Here is a 17,676-nt window from a genome sequence, read left to right on the forward strand (position 1 = left end):
ACCGTCAAGAACAGGAGTCAGGAGAGGATCCAAATAACAAAACAATCTTTAATGGAGTTTGCACAGCATAGGGACAAACCTCCTAGTCTCCTGGTTACAATGCTCTGGGACGCCTTGTTCCACATGCATGCACCAAACTATTCCTGTCCTCCTACTGGGCGGGTAATAGCATATTGCTTTGGTAAATTGATTTTAAGTACCACCTGCACTATCTTGGTCTTTCTTCTTTCCCTGGGTCCTGCTGGATCGAGTGCACACCCACCCACGTTTGCCACAGTTTTGGGATATGCCCTTTTAACTCCTTACATTTGTAAGTATAAACATTAAAGGTTTCCAGGAGGAGCGGCTCGGTGAGTGAAGACACTGACTCTGGCACTGAGTTTGAAGCAGGGGAACCTGGTTCAAATTCCGGTGTCGGCTCCTTGTAACCTTGGGCAAGTCACCTTATCTCCCTGTGCCTCAGGCACGAAAAAATATAGATTGTAAGCTCCACGGGGCAGGGACCTGTGCCTACAAAATGTCTTTGTAACAGCGCTACGTAAAACTAGCAGTGCAATACAAGAACAAACTATTATTGTTATTAATTATTAGGTTTCGTCCATCTCTAAGTCCAATTTACCCTGCAATACAGGCAGTCCTCGGTTATCCAACGGAATCCATTCTGGAAGTAGCGTTGGATAGTGAAACCGTTGTAAAGTGAGTCCCATGTTAATCAGTGGCGGTGAGCGTTGGATAACGCATTAAGGCGTTGGATAACGCATTCGGCGTCGAAAAACAGCCCATAGGGTTGCATTGTAAAGCGTTGGATATGCCATTCGTTGTAAAGTGAAACGTTGGATAGCGAGGACTCCCTGTACTGTCCTATGTCAGTTCTCTTTTTCTCCTTTGGTGATACATCCCCCGCTCCCCTGCTTCTTTTGGATACCCCGTTGTATTGGGACCGAGATCTCCAGCAGCGTACGCTGGCAAATGAAAGGATTCATGGAAGGAGTGGCTTAATGTATATCTATATATCTGTGCACTGCAATGTATATCTACAATATATCTGCGCAAAAAGCGATGTGTATCGGTATCTGCGCAAAGCGATGTGTATCTGTACATATGTATATGTGTGTTATATGTGTAACCCTCCCTGCCAGGCTCCTAGGGAAATAACATCGTTGTGCAAAGGTTGACTACTCAACATAGGTTTCCTTGACTCAGGGTGCTGGACTCAAGCAGCTGGGCGATGAGGCAGCAAGGAAGTATAATAATGGGCGCCAGGAGCTTTTGTAGCACCACTGTCATTTATTCGTGTCCCCAAGCACGGGGACCGCTCATGCACATATTGACAACGTCGCACTGTATTTTATAACAGACATACATCAATACGGTTCTTCCGTCGGTGCCCACTCTTAACACTCCGATGGAGGTACATTTACTTAGTCGCTTGTTGTAGCTGTGGGACCCGGCCCCCCTTCTAGCTTCGGGATCATCATCGGTATTAATCTGATTACTCTGGACCCCTACGGGAATCCTGGGGAGTCTTTCTTACGTGACCCAATACCTTTTGCCTGTTTGGGAACCGCCATTTCCATACAGACTGGTGCATATCCGCGGTTAGAGCTGATCCGCCGACACCCGGGAGTCCTCTTTCATGAGGCCCTTTGTGGCGAGCTGTATTCCTTTTCCTTAAATATTCAGGACTCCATTCCTTCTTTTGGGGATTCTAACTTAAAGGGCGCTGTCCCCATCTACAACATAATAAACAGGGGGCCTGGTCTGTGCTATTACTTTATAAACATTACTTATCTACTCTCCCTGAGGCTCCTCTACTCTTGTCCTCATGGAACCTATCCTTCTCACATCTTCTCCCTCACTTAAATACTCTTCCATGATGTCAGAATCCCCATGGCAACACAGGGTGGGGCTCGGCTTATGCTAACCTGCTAGTAACCCTCTAGGAGGGAGGTTACATGTGTTTATCTGTAATAAATGTTTAAACCCAGAGGGGTTGCCACACCACCACACACCCCTATTTCCAGCCCCCATGTGTGTATTATGTTTTTATGTGTATTATATGCAGAGTATATACGTATTATATGCAGAGATATGTATATCTGTATATATGTACAGTATATGTGTATTATATGCAGAGATATGTATATCTGTATATATGTACAGTACATGTGTAGTATATATGTACAGTATGTGTATTATATGTGAAGCTCTGTGTATCTGTATATATATATATATATATAATATATATATATATATATATATATATATATATATATATATATATATATATATATATATATATATATATATATATATATATATATATATATATATATGCAAATATAGCTGTGTGCTCATCTGCATGTCTTAGGCAGGTCTGCAACCCCGCCTTTCCCCATTATCACCCAGCATACAGCACTTCCACTGCAGCAAGGGATTCTGGGAAATGACATGCAATATGTATATGCATATATATATGTCTGTACTATATGCAGAGATGTGTAGCTTTATATTTGTACAGTTATGTGTATTATATGCAGAGAGATGTGTATCAGTATATATGTACAGTATATATGTATAATATGCAGAGATATGTGTATCTGTATATATGTGTATTATATCCAGAGAGATGTGTATCTGTATATATGTACAGTATATGTGTAGTATATGTGTATTATATGGAGAGAAATGTGTATGTATGTATGTCTTTATTTATATAGCGCCATTAATGTACATAGCGCTTTACAGCAGTAATACACGTGACAATCATATAAATAACAAATACTACAAATAACAGATCATGGAATAAGTGCATCAGGCATAAAAGTAACTTTTAGGAAGAGGAGTCCCTGCTCTGAAGAGCTAACAATCTAATATCTGTATATATGTACAGTATATGTGTATTATATGCAAAGCAATGCCTGTGGTAGGATAATATACAATAAAAACGCACAACAATTGTGTAAAAGAAGTGTGTCCCGGGGCATTGGCTAAGTTTGCTGGATCCTCCTGGGTGTCCTGCAGTCCCGCTCTCTGCCAGGGAGCGGCAGCATTATCTTCTGGATATAAAGACCAGCATCCTTCAAAACTGAGCCACTCGCATTGCCTGGAGCAAACAGACCTGGGCAACCTGCCTTCCCTGGTCACAGGCAAACTTCTCTTTGAAGTGGGAGAACCTCACCGCTGCCTCCTTGTGACCTAAAGCAAGTCACTGGATCCTCCTCGTGCTGAGGGCGCTCTGCTTATCTAGCATCAGTGATCAAAGTGACATAAAAAGAGCAGTGGTACTGTCACTTGGAAGACATTGTGGAAAAGCTATTTGATCGAAATAGATGTCTGTGAGTAGGTTTACTGGCTCTGCACTTCTTTAACCTAGGTTGTGCTGAAAAGCCGTGTAATGCAGCATGCAGAAGCTTATATGGGTCAATGTTAAAATGGATGAGAAGTAAAGAGTGACACAGTGTGCTCATTTGCATGTCATTACCCAGAATCCCTGGCTGCAGTGGAAGCACTGCATGCTAAGAGATAACGGGGAAAGACAGGGTTGCAGACCTGTATGAGACATGTGAATGTGCTCCCAAGCGGGATTTGTATTTGCCGGACCATATTTTAGAAAGATTTTGCCAATATTTATGCTTACAAAGGAGAGAGTATTAATTCCTCCCCCACCCCTCGCACACTTAAACATGACCTGAAACCTCCCTTCTTCCGGGAAACATCTTCCTCTCCTCCTCCCTCTACCAAAACACCGCTCACCGGTGGAATATGTTGGAGCGTCTTAATTAAGGGTGGGCGCTCCCACTAGTGGTTTGGTTCTTAAAAAAAAAAAGTGTGTTTTTGGGTTTTCCTGGAACTTGGACTTTTTTTTTTAATTGAAAAATAAAAGTAAATGTTTTAAAACATGTCCCAAAATTAACGAACTTTGAACTTTTTCCCCAAACGCAAAAGTTTGCTCAGTTTGTTAAAATATAAAAATATATAGAGCCAAAATGATGGGACACACACACACACACACACGTAGGGTGCTCTCGTCTAAGTGGGTGCTCTCGTCTAAGTGGGTGCTCTCGTCTAAGTGGGTGCTCTCGTCTACACAGAAGTGCGCACCGGGGGTAAGTATAAAAGTAATTTATCACAAATGAAAAAACACAGTAATCACCTATGAATTGAAATCACTGGGCGCCATCAGCCGTGTATTGCAAAAGATGTTATATGTCAACAAACACAGTTGGGATCAGGGCGCGCTGGAGGCCCGCCGTGTATCCGGACCAGGAGTAACAGCCCCCACGGACCGCGGGTATCCCCACAAGATGGACGCAGAAACCACGTGACCTCGACACGTTTCGTACTGAACATAATTCCTCAGGAGAACCAACAGTTTCAAACTTTACATTTTTTCTTAAGTTTGTGGTTTCTTTTTGTTTTCAAACTAAAAATAAATAAGAAAATATATATATATTTATATATATATATATATTGTATTGTATTGTATGTCTTTATTTATATAGCGCCATTAATGTACATAACGCTTCACAATAGTAATACATGTGGTAATCATATAAATAACAGATCATGGGAATAAGTGCTTTAGACATAAAAGTAGCATTAAGGAAGAGGAGTCCCTGCCCCGAGGAGCTTACAGTCTAATTGGTAGGTAGGGAGAACGTACAGAGACAGTAGGATGGCGTTCTGGTAAGTGCGTCTGCAGGGCGCCAAGCTTTATGTATCATGTGTTCAGAATATCCACAGTGCTATTCATATGCTTCTTTAAGCAAGTGTGTCTTAAGGAGGGTCTTAAAGGTGGATAGAGAGGGTGCAAGTCGGGTACTGAGGGGAAGGGCTTTCCAGAGGTGTGGGGCAGTCAGTGAAAAAGGTTTAAGGCGGGAGAGGGCTTTAGATACAAAGGGGGTAGAAAGAAGACATCCTTGAGAAGAACGCAAGAGTCTGGATGGTGCATAACGAGAAATTAGGGCAGAGATGTAAGGAGGGGCAGAAGAGTGTAAAGCTTTAAAAGTGAGGAGAAGAATGGAGTGTGAGATGCGGGATTTGATCGGAAGCCAGGAGAGGGATTTCATGAGGGGAGATGCTGAGACAGATCTAGGAAAGAGTAGAGTGATTCTGGCAGCAGCGTTTAGGATAGATTGTAGGGGAGACAGGTGAGAGGTAGGAAGGCCGGACAGCAGGAGGTTACAGTAATCAAGACGGGAGAGAATGAGGGCCTGAGTCAGAGTTTTAGCAGTCGAGCAACAGAGGAAAGGGTGTATCTTAGTTATATTGCGGAGGAAAAAGCGACAGGTTTTAGAAATGTTTTGAATGTGAGGGGCGAATGTGAGAGAGGAGTTGAGTGTGACCCCTAGGCAGAGTGCTTGGGCTACTGGGTGAATGATGGTAGTTCCAACAGTAATGTGGAAGGAGGTAGTAGGGCCAGGTTTGAGAGGAAGTATGAGGAGCTCTGTTTTAGCCATGTTGAGTTTAAGGCGACGGAGGGCCATCCAGGATGATGTAGCAGAGAGACATTCAGAAACTTTGGTTTGTACAGCAGGTGTAAGGTCAGGTGTTGAAAAGTATATTTGTGTGTAGTCAGCATAGAGGTGATAATTAAACCCAAAAGATGTTATTAGGTCACCTAGAGAGAGTGTGTACAGAGAAAAGAGAAGAGGTCCCAGGACAGTATTATATATCTAGTATATATTTCTCAAAGTGTCCTATGTGTCGTTGCCTGTCTGTATGTGTCTCCCTGTGTCCCTCCCTGTGTCCCTAGCGGCAATCAGATTGGACCTTGGGCCAGGCCAATGAGATTGCTCCCTTGGCCGGCCCGCCCCCGCACACCTCTCATTGGCCTGAGGCGGAGTGACGACACACACACACACCGCGGCGCTCATCGGGACCCGCGCGCACCTCCTCTCCCCGGGTCTCCCGCTTTCCCGCGCTTTTTCCTCCCCCCCCCCCGGCGCCGCTACAGTCAGCGGGGGAGCGGAGCGAGCGCCCGGGACACAGCGGGGGACCACCTCCCAATGGCTCTCACCACCCATAGGCCACTCCCTCACCCGGCGCTCACCCCCCCCCCCGCCCCCCCACCCGCTCACCCCCCCCCCCCCGCTCATCCCCCCCCGCTCACACCGCTCCCCCCGCTCCCCCCCCCCCCACACACACAGAGCACCCGGCGCTCCCCCCCCCCCTCCCTCTCTCTCTCTCTCTCCCCTCACACAGGCCGCTCCTCCGGCTGTCTCCGCCTCTCCTCCGGCTCTCTCCGCCTCTCCCCGTGGGAGGCACAGCACCTCCTCACCGGAGCGTCTCAGCCTCTCTGCTGAGGAGCCCGAGGTGGAGGAGGAGGGCAGCCGGTACCCGTAGGAAGAGGAGCGAGACCGTGTGCAAGGTGAGTAAACGCAGGGGAATGGGTTATTTTACGCGTCCAAGACTCACCCCCCCTGCCCTTTGCCCCCCCTACCCTCCCTGCCCCCCTGCCCTTTGCCCCCCCTCCCCCTGCCCTTTGCCCCCCCTGCCCTCCCTCCCCCTGCCCTTTGCCCCCCCTGCCCTCCCTCCCCCTGCCCTTTGCCCCCCCTGCCCTCCCTCCCCCTGCCCTTTGCCCACCCTGCCCTCCCTCCCAATGCCCTTTGCCCCCCTGCCCTCCCTCACAATGCCCTTTGCCCCCTGCCCTCCCTCCCCCTGACCTTTGCCCCCTGCCCTCCCTCCCCCTGACCTCTGCCACCTGCCCTCCCCCTGCCCTTTGCCCCCTGCCCTCCCTCCCCCTGCCCTTTGCCCCCTGCCCTCCCTCCCCTGCCCTTTGCCCCCTGCCCTTCCACGCCCCTTGGCCCCCCCCGCCCTTCCACTCCATGCCCCCTGCCCTTCCACGCCCGGGCAACGCCGGGTATATCAGCTAGTATATAATACAACGTGAACAAAGTGCGCAAATTCGTGTTAAATATAACCGCAGTAAATTCCATAGTTTTCCCATGATCACCTTCTTGAATTAAAACCAGTCTTTTCTTAAAGATCCAATACCAATTCCATATCTTTTGAAACAAAATTATGTATTAATTTGACAAACAATAAGTAATTAAGAGTTAGGGTATGTGAAAAAGTAAGTGAAGCTCTTGTTTTATCAGCTAAATTAAAGAGGATAATTAGAATCAGGTGTTTAATTAATTAGGTGTGATTTTGATAGGTCCTACCCTATATAAAGATCAGAAACTTTGTGAGTTTGGTCTTCACCATACAGTACAGGTGTGTGTAAACACGTCATGCCACGATCAAAAGAAATCTCTGAGGACCACAGAAAAGCAGGTATTGATGCTCATCAGTCTAGAAAGGGTTACAAAACCATTTCAAAGGGTTTGGGACTCCACCAATCCACTGTCAGACAAATGGAGAAAGTTCAAGACCACAGTCACTCTACCCAGGAGCGGTCATCCTACCAGAATCGTTCAAAGAACAAGCCGGCAAATCATCCACGAAGTCACAAAGAACCCCAGAATAACATCCAAGTATCTGCAGGCCACTCTCGCCTGGGCTAATGTGAGTGTTCATAAGTCAACTATCAGAAAAAAGACTGAACAAGAATGGTGTTCATGGAAGGATAGCCAGGAGGAAACCACTGCTCTCTAACAAGAACATTGCTACTGTCTGAAGTTCATCAAAGAGCACATACTGTAGACATGGGCGTCCGCAGAAATTTTTTCAGGGGGGGCATAATTTATAACCGTAGCGCAATGGCGGTCTCGGCTGCGGCACAGATTGGTCCCGACTTGGGAGTGAGACGGCTTTCATTGGTAGGTAGTGTTACCAATGAGAGCCGCATCACTCCCGAGTGCTACCAATGACAGTGCGCTGCGTTTCCTCCTGCGTAGCAGCATAGGCTAGCCTACCACTAGCTGCCTGCCACGGCGCCAGGGGCACCCACCCACCTCCATCCCGGTCCACCCACCTCCGTCCCGGTCCACCCAGAGTCTGTTTTTGGCATTTATAGCGCCGTAAACGTACTGTACGGCGCCATAAATGCCAAAAACAGCCCAGGACTGCGAGTGATCCAGGCAGAGCCGCCAACAGAAATCATGGGGCCCAGGACAAATGAAAGGAGCAGGCCCCCCCCGAACCCATAGCGCCCCCACCACGAAAAAATATCTTTTAGAGCGCAACTTTTACTTAACTGTTTTCTAATTGTGATACAGAATAAAACATTACAATGCAACCTGTTTATTTTTATATTTTCAACAAAAGACATGTGTCTGCCTGCCTGGGTGGGTGAGTGGGTGAATGAATGACAGTAGAATGACAGTGGGTGAGTGGGTGAGTGGGTGAATGACAGTGGGTGGGTGAATGACAGTGGGTGGGTGGGTGGGTGAATGACAGTGGGTGGGTGAATGACGGTGGGTGGGTGGGATAATGACGGTGGGTGGATGAATGATGGTGGGTGGGTGGGTGAATGACAGTGAGTGAGTGGGTGGATGGGTGAATGACAGTGGGTGAATGACAGTGGGTGGGTGGGTGAGTGTTGAATGTGGGTGGGTGAATGACGGTGGGAGAGAGTGACTGGGTGACAGTGACTGGGTGGGTGGGTGACAGTGACTGGGTGGGAGACAGTGACTGGGTGGGTGGGAGACAGTGACTGGGTGGGTGGGAGACAGTGGGTGGGTGGGAGACAGTGACTGGGTGGGTGGGAGACAGTGACAGGGTTGGTGGGTGGGAGACAGTGACTGGGTGGGTGGGAGACAGTGACTGGGTGGGTGGGAGACAGTGACAGGGTGGGAGGGTGGGAAACAGTGGGTGGGAGACAGTGACTGGGTGGGACAGTGACTTGGTGAGTGACAGTCAGTGAGTGGGTGGGTGACAGTGACAGTGGTTGACGTTGACAGTGGGTAATGGTGACAGTGGGTAACGGTGACAGTGGATGACAGTGACAATGGGTTTTGGTGACAGTGGGTGACAGTGAATGGGTGGGGTGACTTACCTTGACCGGGTGGGTGCAGCTTGTCGCCGGACGCTTCCCCCTCCTGCCCCCGATATCCCCTTCTGCCCCCGATATCCCCGTGGCAGCTGCTAGGGACGGGAGGTGGGTTTGGGGAGGGGGCGCGGGAGGAGGGCTCGGGGGGGGGCACAGGAGGTGGGTTCGGGGGGGGACAAGGCCACGGGAGGTGGTCCGGGGGGCACGTGGGAGGTGGGTGCGTGGGAAGCTGGCCAAGGGGGGGGAAGCGGGCCGCAGCGGAGCTGGTACTTCCCCCTCCATCCCACGTTGGGAGCGGGAGGGGGAGTGGGCCGCAGAGGAGCTTGGCTTGTACTTCCCCCTCCGTCCCACTTTGGGAGCGGGGGGGAAGCGGGCCCTGCGCATGGCGCCAGGACCGCGGGGAATCGGCGCCATTTTTTTAAACTTTTTTTTTTAAAATTTATTTAATTAACTGTTGCTTGGCCGCGCAGGGGGCCCGTCCTGACCCACGGGGCCCGGGAAGCAGTACCCTTTGTTCCCCCTGTGCCCCCCCTGTTTGCGGCCCTGGATCCAGGGGGGGGGGCAAGCGCCCCCCTTGCCCCCCCTGCGGACGCCCATGACTGTAGATGATCCACAAGACTTCTGGAATAAATGTTCTCTGGACAGACGTGTCAAAGGTAGAACTTTTTGGCCTCAATGAGAAACTTTATGTTTGGCTACAATCGAACAGAAGAACCTCATCCCAACCGTCAAGCATGTTTCTGGGAGTGTGATGGTTTGGGGCTGCTCTGTGCCTCAGGACCTAGACGGCTTTCCATCATTGACACAACCATGAATTCTGCATTGTATCAGAAGATTCTAGTGGAGAATGTCAGGCCATGCGTCCGTGAGCTGAAGCGAAAGTGGGTAATGCTGCAAGACAATGATCCTAAACATACAAGCAGATCTACTAAAGAATGGTTGCAGAAGAAGAAATTCCACGTTTTAGAATGGCCTAGTCAAAGTCCCGACCTAAACCCCATCAAAATGTTGTGGCAGGACCTGAAGCGAGCTGTCCATGCAAGGAAGCCCTCAAATGTCACTGAGTTGAAGCAGTTCTATAAGGAGGAATGGGCAAAAATTCCTCAAAACTGATGTGACAGACATTTTCTATATACTGTAATTTTTAAAAAACAAATATATATATACACACATTTTAAGTGAGTGGTTTACTGGCTTTGCATCTAATCCCATGCTGTGCTTAAAAGCTGTGTGAACAGCAGAGCATTTGCCAATATGGGTTCCATGTAAATGGATTTCAGGCAAAAGGTGACACTTTGTGTGCTCATTTGCATGTCATTTCAGAGAATCCCTTGGTGCAGTGGAAGCACTGTATGCGAGGTGATAATGGTTGAAAGGCAGGTGGGTGAATGACGGTGGGAGAGAGTGACTGGGTGACAGTGACTGGGTGGGTGGGTGACAGTGACTGGGTGGGAGACAGTGACTGGGTGAGTGGATGACAGTGGGTGGGTGGGAGACAGTGACTGGGTGGGTGGGAGACAGTGACTGGGTGGGTGGGAGACAGTGGGTGGGTGGGAGACAGTGACTGGGTGGGTGGGAGACAGTGACAGGGTTGGTGGGTGGGAGACAGTGACTGGGTGGGTGGGAGACAGTGACTGGGTGGGCGGGAGACAGTGACAGGGTGGGTGGGAGACAGTGGGTGGGAGACAGTGACTGGGTGGGACAGTGACTTGGTGAGTGACAGTCAGTGAGTGGGTGGGTGACAGTGACAGTGGTTGACGTTGACAGTGGGTAATGGTGACAGTGGGTAACGGTGACAGTGGATGACAGTGACAATGGGTTATGGTGACAGTGGGTGACAGTGACAGTGGGTGACAGTGAATGGGTGGGGTGACTTACCTTGACCGGGTGGGTGCAGCTTGTCGCCGGACGCTTCCCCCTCCTGCCCCCGATATCCCCTTCTGCCCCCGATATCCCCGTGGCAGCTGCTAGGGACGGGAGGTGGGTTTGGGGAGGGGGCTCGGGGGGGGGGCACAAGAGGTGGGCTCGGGGGGGGGACATGGCCACGGGAGGTGGTCCGGGGGGCACGTGGGAGGTGGGTGCGTGGGAAGCTGGCCAAGGGGGGGGAAGCGGGCCGCAGCGGAGCTGGTACTTCACCCTCCGTCCCACGTTGGGAGCGGGAGGGGGAGCGGGCCGCAGAGGAGCTTGGCTTGTACTTCCCCCTCCGTCCCACTTTGGGAGCGGGGGGGAAGCGGGCCCTGCGCATGGCGCCAGGACCGCGGGGAATCGGCGCCATTTTTTTAAACTTTTTTTTTTTAAATTTATTTAATTAACTGTTGCTTGGCCGCGCAGGGGGCCCGGCCTGACCCACGGGGCCCGGGAAGCAGTACCCTTTGTTCCCCCTGTGCCCCCCCTGTTTGCGGCCCTGGATCCAGGGGGGGGGGCAAGCGCCCCCCTTGCCCCCCCTGCGGATGCCCATGACTGTAGATGATCCACAAGACTTCTGGAATAAATGTTCTCTGGACAGACGTGTCAAAGGTAGAACTTTTTGGCCTCAATGAGAAACTTTATGTTTGGCTACAATCGAACAGAAGAACCTCATCCCAACCGTCAAGCATGTTTCTGGGAGTGTGATGGTTTGGGGCTGCTCTGTGCCTCAGGACCTAGACGGCTTTCCATCATTGACACAACCATGAATTCTGCATTGTATCAGAAGATTCTAGTGGAGAATGTCAGGCCATGCGTCCGTGAGCTGAAGCGAAAGTGGCTTATGCAGCAAGACAATGATCCTAAACATACAAGCAGATCTACTAAAGAATGGTTGCAGAAGAAGAAATTCCACGTTTTAGAATGGCCTAGTCAAAGTCCCGACCTAAACCCCATCAAAATGTTGTGGCAGGACCCTAAGCGAGCTGTCCGTGTAAGGAAGCCCTCAAATGTCACTGAGTTGAAGCAGTTCTGTAAGGAGGAATGGGCAAAAATTCCTCAAAACTGATGTGACAGACATTTTCTATATACTGTAATTTAAAAAAAAAAAATATATATACACACATTTTAAGTGAGTGGTTTACTGGCTTTGCATCTAATCCCATGCTGTGCTTAAAAGCTGTGTGAACAGCAGAGCATTTGCCAATATGGGTTCCATGTAAATGGATTTCAGGCAAAAGGTGACACTTTGTGTGCTCATTTGCATGTCATTTCAGAGAATCCCTTGGTGCAGTGGAAGCACTGTATGCGAGGTGATAATGGTTGAAAGGCAGGGTTGCAGACCTGTCTAAGACATGTGAATGTATGTGTGTATATATATATATATATATATATATATATATATATATATACAAAAAAAGAAAAGTATCCCACATAAAGCACTCAGGTGTGTACAAAATATAACAACATTTATTGGTAATAAAACAGTCTCAAAACCTCCTAATGTGGTCCAAGAACCACATATAAACCTTGGTATAGTAAATGCCGTATAGCAAAATGAAGTGTAAAATACCCAATGCAATTAGTAACACACTGAACTCAGAGTGATACGGCAAACAAACTGCCTTCCACCTGTTAGACCGGCCGGTCATGCATGAAATGCTATAGGGCTAACGGGCTAAATAATGTGCCCTAGTAAATACACATAATTGCACCAAGGGTCCTGCAAATACCCGACAAACAAAACATCCTGTCATCAGACTACATGAGAGATGCAAGTATAAAGTCATGTGATGGCAGAGACAAACCCCAACTCTACGCGTTTCGCGACAAAGCAGAGACTGCGAAACGCGTAGAGTTGTGGTTGGGCAGTTGGCAACGTGATCCGGAAGTCTGACGTCGCCACGTGGCGACGCCGGCGGGAACGCACGGTGAAACGCGGAAGTAGAAGCACCAGGATCTCAGGGGAAAGAGGCGAAACATGTCAGTGTGATTTTCTCCGTTTTTTGTCCTCAATAAATTAGTTTCTTTTTCACCCTCTTCGCTTTTCTTTTAAGTGGTGCGGCATTTTTGGCTTTTTTGCCTCTTTTCCCTATGTTTACCTCTACAGCGCTACGCACACTAGGGATGGCACCCATCAAGTGAAGATTCCTCACTGAGAAGGATTCCCACATCTCTATGCGAGTACTTGTTTATCTTGTTATATGGATGAAGTCTTGGCAATAGGATATTTTCCCTGGATGTTGGATTTCTCATTTTGCTACATTGCATTTATCTGACTGGGATACTAACCACTGCGTGCATACATCAAATATATGTTATTCTTCTACAGCATCCTGTTCTTATCTCTTTTTTTTGTGGGGTGTATGTGAGAGTCCCTGTGAAGCTATGTACCATTCTGTAGCTGAGGCTTAACATCGTGTGACTGCACTGGGGTACCTCCTAACCCTGCTCTGGGTGTAAAACGCCTGTAGTTTCCATATAAATTGTGAGTGTACATCCACTGAAGAGTTTTCACCTGTCAAGTGCCCCACATCGCTATCACTCAGTGTGTATGCAGGATTGCACATTTTGTGTTTTCTTTTTTCTATGCATTACCGATGACTTCTGCTCCCTGAACATATTTTGTGAAATTGCTGTCTGGGACATGCATGCTTGGTGTGAAATTTAGAACAAATGAAGTAATGGTCAGGTCATTTTTAAATAACTGACCTGCAGTTATACTGTACATGGCGAGCAATACTGCACCCCTCCTCATCCTCTCTCTCTCCCCTTATCCTCTCACACTCCCACCCCCCTTGGCCTCTCACCCCTCTCCCATCATCCTCCCCTCATCCTCTCTTACCCCCTCCCTTCATCCTCTCTCACACCCCTCCCTTCATCCTCTCATCCCCCCTCCCTTAATCCTCTCTCATCCCCCCTCCCTTCATCCTCTCTCATCCCCATCCCTTCATCCTCTCTCATCCCTATCCCTTCATCCTCTCTCATGCCCCCTTTTATCCTCTCATCCCACCCTCTTTTCATCCTCTCATCCACCCTCCCACCATCCTATCATCCCCCCCTCCCTTCATCCTCTCATCTGCCCTCCCTTCATCCTCTCACCCCGCCCCCTCCCTTCATCCTCTCATCCCCCTCCCTTCATCCTCTCATCCCCCTCCCTTCATCCTCTCATCCCCCCTCCCTTCATCCTCTCTCACCCCCTCCCTTCATCCTCTCTCACCCCCTCCCTTCATCCTCTCTCACCCCCTCCCTTCATCCTCTCTCATCCCCTCCCTTCATACTCTCTCACCCCCCCTCCCTTCATCCTCTCACCCCCCCTCCCTTCATCCTCTCTCACCCCCCCTCCCTTCATCCTCTCATCCCCCACTCCCTTCATCCTCTCATCCCCCCTCTCTTCATTCTCTCATCCTCCCCTTCCATCATTCTATCATCCCCCCTCCATTCAACCTCATCCCCCTTCCCTTCATCCTCTTACCCCCTCCCTTCATCCTCTCTCCCCCCTCCCTGTCATCACCCCCACAGGACAGAGAAAACACACAAACACAAAACATTACAAGTACAATTACACCCAGGAGACACCGGACACAGGACACCGCCTCACCTCTCTCTGCTCCACGCTTTTCCTCCGGTCTTTGGCCCCACCCCAAAGGCTCCAGCCACCTCCTCCTGATTGGCTGCATTACACAGCAGCAGCCAATCAGAATGGAGGAAGCTGCCCAGCCCCCTAGCAGCAGCCCTGCTCTATCCCTTCTCAGGGGAAATCGCGGTTAAGTCCAGAGACATAATACCGGTCACATACATGTCCCTCCCCCCGCACACATACATGTCCCCCCCTCCCGGCACACATACATGTCCCCCCCTCCCGGCACACATACATGTCCCCCCTCCCGGCACACATACATGTCCCCCCCTCCCGGCACACATACATGTCCCCCCCTCCCCACACACATACATGTCCCCCACTCCCCGCACACATACATGTCCCGTATGATCTCTCATTTTTTACCGAGTAACCAAATACCGGGCTGTCCGGTTCAATACCGGACACCTGGCAACCCTAGCACCATTAGGTATGGAAACTAAACTTAAGGTCAATACAAGGAACTTTCTGGGGAAGGTTTCACCCCAAGGACAGTACGAATGACAGGGGGTCATCTCATGAGGTTAGAGGTAAATACATTTCATCAGCAGCAAAGGAAAATTATCTTTACAGTAAGGGCAGAAAAAATGTGGGATTTACTCCCGGTTGAGACTGGGATGGCAGATACAGGAGATATATTTCAGGACAGATTAGACATAGGAAGGGCATGGATCCAGGGAGAAATCTGATTGTTATTACTGCAGTCAGGAAGACATGTTTATTTCCCCTTATGAGACAGACCAGGGGAGCGCAATCTTTTGTCCATGCGCCCCCCCCTGCCAGCTGTCCCCCTCTCTGCGTGCCCCCCCCCCTTACCTCGGCTCCAGGCGTCATGATGTCACATAACGCCGTGTTGCCATGGCGTCACGTCTCCAGAAGCTGTCTGAGCCAAGGTAAGCGCAGTTTACAGAGGCCTTCGCCGCTTCCCCGGCACTTTATTTAAGAGCCTTCGGGAAGCGCGCCTCTGTAAACCCCGCGCCCCCCCCCCCCCCCGCAGACAGTCTCCCCCCAGTTTGCGCACGCCTGAGACAGACAGTAATTGGTAAATGTGTCACTGGGTTTTGTATCTCCCTCCGGATTAATAGACTTATAAATATAGGATGAGTTTCTAAGCCAGTTACAATGTAACAAAGGTTAAACTTGATGGGCGCGGATTCTCTCCACCGAATGTACTATGTAACTTATTAAACCTCTGCGGATGAGGGGTCACGGTCAGACTTTCCAACGTCTTTCCAATAAAAAACCCAGCACAAAAACGCACGAGATCACCAATAAACAGAACAAAACACCCAGAGAAAAACTAAAACGTAACACGGGAGAGATATAGAAGATGTGACTGTGAGCGGCGTGAAATTAATTCAATTAACAGCCAAAGGATCTCTGAAGACAAAATAAAATGTCACTGGAAAGTGAATCTCACTAAGCACCCCCACAAACTGGGCTGTGTACCCCCTGTCCCCCCCCCTCCCCCTGCATTGACTAAGGGCCCATTTAACTACGCAGTGCTATGCCATAAAACACCCGTGCTGGAAGATTCCTTAAGGCAAGGGGTTCACAAACTGGGAGGAGGGGGGGCCTTGAGATTTTCTGGGAGGGGGGGAGGGGCATGGCGCTTACAGAGGCCTCACACTCTTCCCCAAAGCCTTTCAATTAAGTGCCGGGGGGGGGGGGGGGGGGGCGTATGAGGCCTCAGTAAATTCTCTTACCTTGTCTCCAGAGGCGCATCAACATGGCAAAGCGGCGTCAAATGACACCGCGTGGGTCACGTGACGTCGCATTGCCACATCACATGACCACGCGGTGTCATTTGACGCCGGAGACAAGGTAAGAGGGGGACGGGGCGCGAGCAGTTGGTGACCGCAGGCAGGGGTGGCGCAGGGAAAAAAAGTTTGTGCACCCCCTGCCTTAAGAGAATGGGCCGTTGGGTGACTTCCGGTGCTGTAAGGTGTTTTACAGCATAGCATCGCTCAGTAAATATGGGCCTGTATGAGTTTGTAAATGCAAAATGGACAGCATGAAACTGATAACCATTCCATTATATATATATATATATATATATATATATATATATATATATATATATATATATATATATATCCTTTAGCTTCTTTGCATACCCAGTTAATCAACCCCACACTGATGAGACCCATTAAGGTCGAAACAGCTGTCTGTGGGTGGTTTTCTGGGTATGCACCTTAACCCTGGCTGTGCTCAAAGCTGTGACCATGCAGCAAGCTTAAGCCTATAGGGAACCATGTTAAAAATGGTTTTGAAGCAAAAAGTGGCACTGGGTGCTCATTTGCATGTCATTTCCCAGAATCCCTTGCTGCAGTGGAAGTGCTGTGTGCTGGGTGATAATGGTGAAAGGCGGGGTTGCAGACCTGCCTAAGACATGCAGATGAGCATACAGTTGTATTTACATTTATATATATATATATATATATATATATTATATATATATATATATATATATATATATATATATATATATACATATATACATTGTTGAATGGTTTTGTAACAAAAGGTGGCACGGTGTGCTCATTTGCATGTCATTTCCCAGAATCCCTTGCTGCAGTGGAAGTGCTGTGTGCTGGGTGATAATGGTGAAAGGCGGGGTTGCAGACCTGTCTAAGACATGCAAATGATCATACAGTAATATTTCCATTTGATTATATATATATATATATATATATATATATATATATATATAAAAACAGTATATATATATATTCATATTCCTATGTATTATATATACCGTCTGATAACATATATGATCTCAACCATTACATGTATACAGTCACACGGTAAGAATATCACCAATATTAACACGTTTAGTAAGCATTTCATTAACGCCCAACTGCTCTGATCAGGGGAAAGTTCTGACGTTCAGCCAGGAGGCGCAGAAGATAAAGATATATCCTGCCACTGTTAATCCCCCTCTCTTTCTGCTCTAACACTCTTATCTCCCGCGACCCCCTCAGAGGGATGCCCGCCTCTGGCACTGAGACTTCTAGGCCCCATGTCATGGTTTTATTTAAATCCTCTTTACACAGGAGAATCCCAGCTGGAAGGTTTGGGCCCGGCTCGCCCCAAACACAATACCTCCCCCTTCGGCTCTGAAAGGCGGTGTAATCGGCTGGAAATTGTGAATCAGGACAGGAGTTTGATGCGGTAATTATTTTTCACAGAT

General features: G+C 48.9%; 1 protein-coding gene across 2 annotated transcripts in view; it reads right to left on the reverse strand.

Moving 5' to 3' along the window:
* Positions 1-17,676, reverse strand: part of WNT5B (Wnt family member 5B) — a 155,680-nt gene that overhangs the window by 94,030 nt on the left and 43,974 nt on the right. Inside the window, exon 1 of one of the 2 annotated variants that reach the window (XM_075602369.1) lies at positions 15,300-15,421. The exons of the other annotated variant lie outside the window; for it this stretch is intronic. Within the exon in view, the coding sequence (XP_075458484.1) occupies positions 15,300-15,317 (18 nt within the window). The 5' untranslated portion in view covers positions 15,318-15,421. Of the gene's footprint in view, positions 1-15,299; positions 15,422-17,676 lie in introns of those variants that run through there. 2 annotated transcript variants of the gene reach the window in all.

Source organism: Ascaphus truei, chromosome 5, assembly GCF_040206685.1.
Source record: "Ascaphus truei isolate aAscTru1 chromosome 5, aAscTru1.hap1, whole genome shotgun sequence".
Taxonomy (NCBI): Eukaryota; Metazoa; Chordata; class Amphibia; order Anura; family Ascaphidae; genus Ascaphus; species Ascaphus truei.